We start from the raw sequence: 12,019 nt of genomic DNA, 5'->3' as shown, positions 1-12,019 counted from the left end.
GTACTCTGATTTTATTTTAAAAGCATAAACAAAATTGGTCTTTTCTGGCCAAGAAAAATGGGGATGTCACAGTTGGTATCAGAGCATTAGTTTAAGCGAACTAGGAATTTGTAGGATTTCTAGACATAAACTTAGAATTCTAAGTGATGATGGTGAGATGAGTGTCTACCATATTTCAGACACGAGCACTATTATATTTTAGGAGAGATGTCTAAAATGCTTTTATGGGCTAAATTTTATATGTTTACCATATATGCCTTTATTTGTTCGGATTTGTGTTATGTTGCCGACCAGATCCGGAAACCTTATGTGTTTAGGATTCTTATCGTACGACTACGATATTAGAACTAGCATATAAACGTTTCAGAGTAATAAGGAGAACTTAAATGTGTATTGTGAATAAAGATCTAAATTCGCCTAATTTGGTATATAGATCAAATGGCGAGAACCCGAAGTGGAGCTGGAAATGCAAATAGAAACCAACAACCTCAACCCCAAGTGGTGGAACAGGTGCTGATAGCAGGAGCTGCACCAAAACCCATTACCATGGCTGGAGTACAAGCCATGATTCATTTAATGATGGTTGAACAAAGGGAGGAAATGAGGCAACTAATGTTGAACAACAGGAGTGAACTTTCAATGCCTGTTGAACAACCTGAACTAAACGACAGTCAGTCGGAGGAGCGAAATTATAGTAGATATGTTGGTCAAAATGAACCGATTGTGGTGAGGAGGAATAACCCGGAGGGGGAAATCCACAGAGATGGGCGTATGTATAAGAATTTCTTGGGCGCCAAACCGCCAAGTCTTTTTGGAAGCCCAAAGCCTGTTGAGATTATGGCCTGGATCTCCGAAATGGAGATGGTATTTGAAAGTTGCAACTGTAGCGATAAGAAGAAAACTGTTTTTGAGGTTAGACAACTCAAGACCAAAGTTTTAAGCTGGTGGAAGTTATTGGCAGACATGATGCCACATGGATAAGCCCTGAAAATGTCTTGGGAAATGTTCTTGGAGCAGTTAAAGATGCAGTACTGCTCAAAGATAGATCTGATAGATGTAAATAATGAATTTCAGAACTTGAAGAAAGGGAAAATGAGCATAGACGACTATGCTACTGTGTTTACCGAAAAGATGATGTTATTTCCATACTTAGTGCCAACTCTAAAAAATTGAGAGGTTCGCAAATGGACTGCCAACCGAATTTGGCCCAACGGTCCAGATGGCAACTACTCCGAAGACAGTAATCCGAGCAGCTAAAAATGTGGAAACCCAGTTGAAAGAAAGGAATGAGGAGAGATCAGAGGTTGGTGAGAAAAGAAAGTTTGATGGATCATCGAGGTCCAATAAGAAAAGTTAGTTCTCGAAATCTGATTCGAGAGGAAGAAGAGGAGAAGCGGAATGGTGTGATAAATGTAAAAAAAGAACTTTGGGAAATATGACAAGGAGGTCACTTGGTTTAAGTGTGGGAAGCCAGGGTACTACGCCAGCAAGTGCACAACCAATAAAAGGGTGTGCTATGGATGCCACAAAGAAGGGTATATTTTGAAAGATTGCCCGAAGAAGAAGGATGTAGCAAAGCCCAATCTCCTACGAAAGCCAAAAGCCAGAGCTTTCCAAATGAAAATGGAAGCCACAAAGGATGTAATAGATGTCACATTAGGTACCTTTCTAGTAAATGGATTGCCTGCCAATTTATTGTTTGATTCTGGAGCGAATTTCTCCTTTATATCAAATAAATTTAGTGAAAGACTAGCATTGCCTATAGAAAAGCTAGATAATGCCCTAATTGTAGAAGTTGCTAGTGGCAAATTCATACCTGTTAGCGATTATATTAGGAATATCGTCATCGACCTGAATGGAAACGAATTCAAAGAAAAGCTATTACCCATCGAGTTAAATGGTTTCGACATCGTTCTAGGGATGGTTTGGCTTAGCGCCAATGATGTTGAAATACTATGTAAGAAAAAGATAGTAAGGGTAAACCCGCCTGGAAAGGAGTCATTTATGGTATATGAAAATAAGCGCAGAGTAAATTCTGGAATAATTTCCCTAATGAAATCCAAAAAATGTTTATCTAAAGGATGCACTTCATACTTGGCATTCGTGATCGATGCTAAGAAAGAGAAACAGGATATGCAAAGTATACCAGTGGTGTGTGACTATTCGGAAGTTTTTCATGAGAATCTTCCTCGATTGCCCCTGATTAACAAGTGGAGTTTAGAATAGACTTGTTACCAGGAACGACACCAATAACAAAAGCCCCATATCGATTAGCACCGACAGAGATGAAGGAGCTTATGACGCAACTTCAGGAGTTGTTGGAAAACGTTTTTATTAGACCTAGTTCATCACCCTAGGGTGCTCCGGTGTTATTTGTGAAGAAGAAAGATGGGAGCATGAGAATGTGTATAGATTACATGGAACTAAACAAGGTAACAATAAAGAACATGTACTCGTTGCCAAGAATTGATGACATCTTTGATCAATTGCAAGGTTCGAACTATTTCTCGAAGATTGATCTTAGGTTAGGATATCACCAGCTAAAGGTAAGAGAGCAGGATATTGAGAAGACTACGTTCAGAACAAGATATGGACACTACAAGTTTTTGGTTATGTCATTTGGATTAATGAATGCTCCAGTGGCCTTCATCGATTTAATGAACAGGGGTTGTAAACCATTCCTAGATAAATCTGTGCTAATGTTCATAGATGACATTCTGATTTACTCGAAAAGCTAGGAGGAGCAATGAAGACACTTGCGAGAAGTTTTAGAAGTATTAAGGAAGGAGAAACAGTATGCAAAGTTCTCCAAATGTGATTTTTGGATTCAAGAAGTCCTATTTTTGGGTCATATGGTTAACCAAGAAATGATTATGGTTGACCCAGCTAAGATTGAAGCTATATCAAAGTGGGAACAACCAATGAGTCCTACGGAGATCCGAAGCTTTCTAGGGTTAGCTGGATATTATCAAAGATTTATCCAAGGCTTTTCTTCGATAGTTGCTCCATTGACACCTTTGAACCACAAGGGAGCTACTTATTCTTGGAGTAAGAAGCATAAGGAAGCATTCGAGAAGCTAAATAAGAAATTATGTCAGGGATCGATTCTTTCTCTACCCGATGGAGTTGAAGACTTCGTATTGTATAGCAACACGTCGGGAGTCGGGTTGGGATGTGTTCTAACTCAAAGATAAAACGTGATAGCATATGTATCTCGACAATTGAAAGATCATGAAAACAACTACCCCACTCATGATCTGGAGTTGGCAGCGGTAGTATTTTCCCTAAAGATATGGAGGCATTACCTCTATGACACAAAATGCAAACGTTTAACTGATCATAAGAGTCTTCAATATCTCTTTAATCAGAAGGAATTGAACACGAGGCAATGACACTGGCTAGAGTTACTCACGGACTATGACTGTGAGATACTTTACCACCCTGGTAAACCTTGAAAAGAAAAGGCCAAGAGCGTTGAGAATTGAAGTTGTCTCGACAATTGTGGAAAGTATAAAGAAAGCTCAGGAGGAAGCTTCAGAGAAAAATGACCGAAAAGAAGAACGTTTGGGAAAAACGTTAGTGCTCGGTACAAACAACCAAGGGTTGAAGGTATTCCAAAACAAAATTTGGGTACCTAAGACGGGTGGATTAAGAGATCTTCTGATGGAAGTAGCTCACAAGACCGTGTAATCGATTCATCCCCATAACAAAAAAATCTATAGGTATTTGAAACCCTACTACTGGTGGCCGACAATGAAGATCGATGTTGCAAAGTATGTGGCCGAGTGTGTGACATGTGCGTGGGTTAAGGCACAACATCAGAAACCGTATGGGAGTTTAGAACCTTTATCTATACCCATGGGTAAATGGGAAGACATCACTATGGATTTTGTAACTAAACTACCCAGAACAAAGAACAGTCACAACATGATTTGGGTGGTCGTTGATCAATTCACAAAAAGTGGTCTATGGAAAAGCTTGCAAAGGTTTACGTGAAAGAGATAGTAAAAGCTCATGGTGTTCCCTTGACAATTGTGTTAGACCATGATATTCGTTTCACGTCGAGGTTTTGGAGAAGTTTACAAGAGGAAATGGGTACGAAATTATGTTTAAGTACAACTTACCATCCGCAAACCGATGGTCAGAGCGAACGAACGATTTAAATGTTGAAGGTTATGCTAAGAGCATGTACCTTGGAATTCCAAGGTAATTGGGATGAAAATTTACCTCTGGTAGAATTTTCCTATAATAATAGCTTGCACTAAAGCATCAAGATGGCACCTTACCAAGCTTTGTATGGAGAAAAGTGTCGAACTTTGTTGTGTTGGCTGGAAGCTAGGGAAAAGTAGTTTATGGGATCTGAAATAGTCCATCAGACTGCTGAAAACTTGAAAGTGATTAGGGAAAGGATATTAGCGGCTCAAGATCATCAAAAGAGCTATGCTGACAAGAAAAGAAAACCGATAACATTCGAAGTTGGAGGTTCGGTTTTACTTAAAGTCTAATCGTGGAAGGGACTTATAAGATTTGGTAAAAGAGGAAAGTTGAGTCTAAGGTTTATTGGACCGTTTAAAACTCTTTAGAGGATAGGGAATCAAGCTTACAAGCTAGAATTACCAGAAGAACTAGAAGGTATTCATAACACCTTCCACATGTGTTATTTGAGAAAATTCATAGGAGAAGTTCCCGACATCATTCCAATTTCTAAATTAAGGTTGGATGAAAGTAAGAGGTTAATTGAAGAACCGGAGGCAATCGTTGACCGTAAGACTAAGAAGTTGCGATGCAAGATGGTCGATTTAGTGCTTGTGCAATGGAAAATACGAATGAGCCAAATCTCACCTGGGAAACAAAAAGTGACATGATGAGTCGCTATTCGCATTAGTTTGCTGATGTGTGATTCTGAGGATGGAATCATCCTAAGAGGGAGAGAATTATAACGCCCGTGTTTCTAGGCTAGGCATTAATGATGACGTAATAGTGTAGGTCAACCTTTGTAATTTGTTTTGAAATAATAAGATGTACTATTTGAGTATTACGTGCTTATTTACTTAATTATAATGATTTAATAAGTTAAGAATAAAATAAGCGTCGAAAATAAACGTTAGATAAACCCAATATCCATGAAGGATGTTGTAGTGTTCGTGACAAGGATTTCGGATATATAAAGAGTACCAAAATCCGAGTTATAACGAAGAAGTTATGACTTGTCGAAGTTTCGCGACAAAACAGGGACAACGCTGTGTGACGTAAAAAGTGAATTTACAATAAAGTGCTTTTAAGCCTTAGCGACGTAAGTGAAAGTCGTAGTGTTCGTTAAACCGAGTGCGTGCATAAAAAGAACGCCTAAATCTGACTTTGTATGAGGAAGTTATGATTTTTCTAAGTTTCGACTTAGCAGTATGCAACCCAAAACTCGAAATTTAGATCGAGTGATTTTTAGCCACAACAATCTAAACGAGAATCGAAGATATCGTCGATATTAGTGCAACGGTAAAAAGACAGACGAAAACGGACGTCGGATGAAGAAGTTATGAATTTTTAACGGACTTTTCCTATCACGACCTGTTAAAAATATAACTTTAAAAATAAATTCAAAATTAGTTGACGGAGTCTAAACAAAAGTTGTAGAGCATAGTCTTACCTACGCGTGGATATAAAGAACGTCAAAAAGGGAGCTCGTATGCAAAATACATGAATTTTTGAAGTTCTGGGCACAAACTTCGAAGCTTATCCGAAGGGAACGCACAATGACACGCATCTCGCATCTTGACATGTCCGAAGCCACGCACTAATCGGAACGTGCTGGGTTCGGGAGCCAGCCCCCACTATAAATAGAAACCGATGGCTAACGTGTTTTTGTTTATAAACTCAATTCTATTTCACTCTTTACTCTATTTTAGCCTACTTTTAACCACTCAAAGCCCCGATATCATCCCCGACACCCGAAGCAAGTGCCAAAACTCCGAAGTCCCCGAGAAAAGTATATTTTAAAGTCGAAACTCTACCCGCGCAGAGCCCGGTTTTTACGAAAACATCACGATTTTATTGGAAACGATCGTTTTAAAAAATGAGGTGCTGTCCAATTTTCATTAAAACAGGCGAGTGTGTAATCACTTTTATCTTACACATAGGTATGAAGTATTTTCTATAAAATACGTGTTACGTGTAATTATATTGTTTGCTTCTTTGAGATGGTGTTGAATAAATATTTTATACAAGTTTTAAAGTGTATATGTATTTTTATCTACAAATACGTTGGGTAAAACATGGGTAGATGAAATACTTGATGTGTTAAAATGATGAGAGGACTCGAAATATTTATTGTTTCAGTCATCTAGTGGAGTATAAATGACGACCACAGACCTTTCTAGACAGTCTAGTAGAATGCTAGCAGGCTCACAACCTGTAGGTGTTTGTGAACTTAGTGTTCAATGGTATACTCCATCCCCCACATGGTTGCCTTATTTGACATAAATTGCTGAGGAACCCCCTAAAGCAGTTTTGTCACCCCGATGAAAATCCTTAGACTAGGTCCCTTATGGAAGGTGTTTAGGGACTTAAAGTGAGGATAACGGGAACGGGTAATCAGGGTTATTATTGTTAGATGAAATTAATAAATTTATTATTGGTTCATGAAATTAATACATTTATTATTATTTGTGTGTTGAAAACCTTATATGCTTACCAGGCTCCCAAGCCTGACCCACTCAGATTTTTATATTATAGGTAGTGGACCAAGAGCATAGTTTGGAGGTTGAAGAGGGATTTCTGGATTATAGGCCAGTAGATGAAAATATCTATTGTAAGGCTTATAATGTACTGTTTATGCTTTTGGTATGTATCGGAACATGACATCCCGAGGTTTTGGTATATAATGAAAATATATTTCTTTAAGAAATGTTTTGATAAAATTTTATTATATTTTGTTTCAGGAACATATTCCACAACATCTTTTGGAAAAGTACTCTGATTTTATATTAAAAGCATACACTAAATTGGAATTTTCTGGCCGAGAAAAATAGGGATGTCACATGGACAATAAGTATGACATTGTTCCATATATTTGTCCAGCTGATATCTTGAGAACAAAGGATTATATGATCCCTTATCTAAAGGATGTGTCACTGACTGGGTCAGAGTTGACAACAACTTTTGAAAGCATACAATTGCTAAGTCGGATCTTGCACATTGGCAGTTATAGTTACTAGACTTATCCAAGTGGGAGATTATTAGATTTGGTGTTTAAGCCCATAACTATAACTGGGATGTACTTGACCCGATTGTAGCATGGTCCTTTTTGGGTTGCCTTCACCAGTGCAACTTGATAGGATGGATTTTGAGAATAAGGTTGTTTATGGTTATTAATATATTACAAGTATAATATATTAATATGAAACCATATTATTTAATTAGTATTGATGAAGAATTAATTTGGAGTTAATTTTGTGATCAAAAGAGACTAATTAAATACAGGGGGTTGATTATGTAAATCAATCATTCTTGTATTGTGGGCCAATGATCCATGATAATGTAGGTGGGCTAAACTAATCCTTGGATAGTCTATGGAGGTTAAACCCATCGAGCATGAGAATGTGGAAAGTCGTTGGTTATTAGGGTTTACAAAGTGTAACCCTAGCATGTGCAACACTTTAAATATAACCCTTCTAGAGCCAAAATCGGCTACACCATCTCTTGGAGATAACCAACTTATTCTATCAAGCCTCCTTTTGAATTTTGGTGTTTGTGAACCAATAGAGGCATCACACTTGAGGTGCTAAAGCTTTCAAAGGTCAAGAACTATACGCTACTCAAGAGGTAAGCATCCAAACCAAGTTTATATTGTATAGCTTCAATTTTATGCTAGATAGGGAGAATGTTTTGGAAAAATTGAAAATGAATGTATAATTAGAGAAAACATAGATCCAAAGCATCTAGGATAGCATGTGCACCATAGGAGTGTTATAGTGCTCAAAACCCAACATAATTCTGGGGGGAAATGCAAGGAGGAGCCGGTGGTAGTGGAGCGGGAGGAGGAGGTGAAGATTGATTATCCTTTTCTATTTGGTTTATGTTTTGAAGTTTTTTGAAAACTATTTTTATTTTTATGTGTTTATGTGTGTTTGTTTGAATTTATTTAAAGTTATAGTAAAGTAGGATTAATGTAGGATTTTAATTAAGCTTTTTTTTGATGTTATTACATGGTTGTTGCTTTTGCTTTTCGCAAAATTATGGTTGAGAAGTGAAAGAAATTTAAAAGCAATGAAAAGAACTAAGTGAGGGGTGGAGTTTTTGATGAAAAAAGGAAGATTGTAAGTGAAGATGTTGACCCGTTGATCATAATTACCGAAAGCAAGCATTTTATAGAAGAGTTAGAAAGGTGTACTGCAGTGGTACCCTTTTTAACCAAAGAATCGTCGTCAAGTAGAAAGCAATCCAATCACAAAATTATCGCCAAACACACCATGGTCATAAAGTAACCACGGTGTGTCCAGGCCAAAATGTACGATTTTGCATTTGAGCAATAAAAGACCACAACATATTTTCCATCTAAACTTGGCATGTTTATGCATCGGTCAACCTTTTCAAGACAATTATATGCACCTACTCAACGCATGCATTTTCCAGATTTCTTGAGTCCATTCCAAGACCATTCCAAAGTATATTATCCATTTGTGTTACAAGATGTCAACCACACGAGACAAATGTCAACCAATGCGTGGATGAGCTTTTCCCATGCCATAGTCAGTTAAACAAGACAAAAAGACGAAAAATCAACCTCGCCACTTCTATCCTAGGAGAGTCTGTTCCTTTTTCTCCCTTTTTACTTATTGTTATTTATTTTTCATAACATGCAATAGGGACATTGCATGAATTAAGTGTGGGGAAGGGGTTGATTACATTATTAGAATCGAAGTATGATTTTTTTTTTTTTTTTAAAACTGCATCATCACGAAAAAAAATATTACTAGGTTAATTCAGGAAATTAAGGTAAAATCAAAAGCAATTTTCATTATTAGGATTCAATGTTGGGTGGGATGATTCATTGCGAACCTAAATTTTTAATTGACCCAACATATGTTATAATGTATTTGTGGCCTCCTTATCTTAGTAAAATCATGGAACAAAAACATGACCCTACTTAGTTTGACGGACGCAACATGTTTAGTAGTGTGTAGCAGAAATGTATCCATGAGAGCTTATGTAGTCATTGCACATTAGACTTATTCCTATAATCAATAAAGTTTGAAGTTAAATCCCCTTGCTTAATCATATGTTTTTCTAGGATTTTTAGTTTTGAGTGAAATAAGTGCTATTAAAAAAAGAACAACGGTGTCGCAAACTTTGAAAGAATCTACAAGTTATGAAGATTATGAAGAATAGCTATTTTCTAGGTTATTTTTCCATATATATGCTTGGGGGATTAACCAAATATACCTTCAGGTTAAGGAAGATCTCGGGGGATGGATTCAGAGGGATGCATAAATGAGCATTGTTCAAAAAAAGTGGGCTAGTGTTTATGAAGATTGTGAGTATTTAGGATTAGGGAGGTTCTTTAGAAAATTTAAACACATATACATACGTTGTGGTCTTGGCATAATGGTTAGGTTCAATTTGGATTGTCTTGTGTGGTATTGGTATGTTAAATTTCAGTTTTGCTTGGGGGCAAGCAAAAGACAAGTGTGGGGTATTTTGATATGTGCATATTTAGTCATATAATTCATGCATTATCTTAATATCTTATGTTGCATTTGTTTCATTTATTGAACAAAAGGTACTTAATTGGTTGGAAATTTATTTTACAGCAGCTAAGACATGCTCGGAAGGGAAAAGGAAGTGGAATTAGTGAATGAAACCTAGGATCATGGATTTTCAAAAAGAAGAAGAAAATTAGACGGTTACAACGTGTTTACAAGAAACACAACGTGCAGTGTTGAGGATTCATGATGGGCCTTGTCTTGCTGGATATGCATTTTCAATGATAAACATGACGTGTTGATCCTAAAACCACGAGCTGTTTCAGAATCTATTTATGGATCATTTCTCTTCGAAAGCCTAACGAATACTGGAAGTTTTTATCGATTTTTGGAGGTCGGAAATATCCCTTAGGTGATTTGGAGTGCATAATTTGATTGGAAGCTTATCTTTGAAGAGATCTAAGGCAATTCATCTTTACTTTACCTAATTCCTTTGTTTACATCATGTTTGCAATGTTGAATTTCGTATTTATGATTGTATTTGCTGAAGTCATGGCCTAAAAACCCTACTTTCGTTTAGAGTAGAGGATCTTACAACTATGTGTTGATTTTGTGGTTTTGGATTATGTTGATTTGATTATTTATCATGCTAAGCTTGTTAAAAGCACCTTATATGTTAATGCAAATTATTTTTCTATTAATTACTAAGTTAATTGAGATGTATGACCATCTTTCTTGATTTCTTGAATCTTATAGTTTTCTAACCATCAAAATTGTAAGACTAGTATTTTGAACAAAACCTAGGATTAATAAGAAAAAAAGTAAATTGATGTGTGATCTGTATATGTTAACCGACCATATATGTGTTAATTTAATCAACTAATTGAATTAATCACTGTAACAACCCGAAATTTTGTTCCCTCGTCATAACCGTTTCGTTAATAAAACTTGTCTTAAGCGGATTGTTTCGATCTCCTCTTTGAACTAGGTCATTAAGTTAGAACTTTTATTTTGACCTTGTAAGTATCCAAACATGTTGGAAACATGTGAAAACGTCCCAAACTAGTAATTAGAAAAATTTTAGTTTTGACCATATCGGGTAACGACAACTTAATCGGGCGCGACCCAAAGCATCGGTTAACGTCGGTATCGAGTAGAATTCCACCGTGTATCCAGTTCAAACCATATTTAAAGTGATTTAAGACTCATTTGGAGCCTTTTCACTCTCTCTCTAACCTCTCTCCTCAATCAAAGACTTAGGTCCAAAAATCATCCATTTTAAGCTTCAAAACACCAAGGTAATCATCCTAGCTCCTAGTATAACATCCTTAGCCTTCATTTTCATGTTCAAATCATGGAATAGTACCATAAACAAGTGTTTACGGCCCTGGAACAGCCTTAGGCCGTGAACACATGTAAATGGGGTTTTTGAGCCTTAAGACCCTTCTAAATCACAATTAGAGCTTAGATATGGCTTAAGGACTTATTGGATTGGACTTAGGACACTTTTAACTCAACATTTGAGGAGTAAACATGAGTTTACTGCCCAAGAACACACTTGGGCCGTAAACTCATATACATGGGTAGTAAACTCCTTTTTGGGTGTTAAAATGCAACTTACACACCTCATAAGCCTTGGAATAAATCCTAGAACCAACCAAAAATTATTTGGGGACCTTGAACATAACAAAAACCCTCCATTTGAGAGTTTACGGCCATAACACCCCAAGAATATGTTCCAGGGCCGTAAACTCCTAAATATGGGTCATTTGATGCCCTAAACTCACCCCTTGGCTTGTAAAATTTAGTAGAATCAATTGTGATAAATCTTTGGCCTTCAAAACACTTAAGAAAGGTGGGTGAGAGTTTACGGCCGTAAACACTTAGTTTATTGCCGTAAATTCATCAACTAGTCCATATATTTGATTTAGCCCCTTTCAATTGCCCTAGAACCAAACCTAGCAACACCCCTAAAATGTTGCAAGGCCATTTAGCAATTTAGAACCCCCACCATGAGTTTACGGCCGTAAACTCATGGGGAATGTTCATTTGGGCCGTGAACTCCTTTAGGAGTTTACTCTTGAAGAGTAAACTCCATATCCAAGCATTATACATCATTAGATGTCACCCGGGTCACCCCAAACACTCGATTTGAAGTGTTTTCGCATCTTGGAATGTTTAAGTGTATCTAATTAGTGATTTAAATCTAATTAGATATATTTGTGTATTATTTAATATTACATAGGAACCTCGCTCGTAATCAAGCCTCGATTTGATGTTTAGCATCCTAGTCGTCACATTCCGCGTCCGGTGAGTTCATA

At 36.9% G+C, this 12,019-nt stretch overlaps 1 protein-coding gene across 1 annotated transcript; it reads left to right on the top strand.

Annotated features, from left to right (window-relative positions):
• Positions 1–1,219: 1,219 nt before the first annotated feature.
• Positions 1,220–7,025, top strand: LOC145068100 (uncharacterized). Its single transcript, XM_079015086.1, has 3 exons — positions 1,220–1,303; positions 1,444–2,007; positions 6,936–7,025. Exons 1-3 carry the CDS (start codon positions 1,220–1,222, stop codon positions 7,023–7,025), a joined length of 738 nt encoding a protein of 245 aa, XP_078871212.1.
• Positions 7,026–12,019: the final 4,994 nt, after the last annotated feature.

Source organism: Lactuca serriola, chromosome 8 (assembly GCF_051521515.1).
Source record: "Lactuca serriola cultivar US96UC23 chromosome 8, Lser_US96UC23_V15, whole genome shotgun sequence".
Classification (NCBI taxonomy): domain Eukaryota; kingdom Viridiplantae; phylum Streptophyta; class Magnoliopsida; order Asterales; family Asteraceae; genus Lactuca; species Lactuca serriola.
This window is presented reverse-complemented; position numbering and strand designations above follow the sequence as displayed.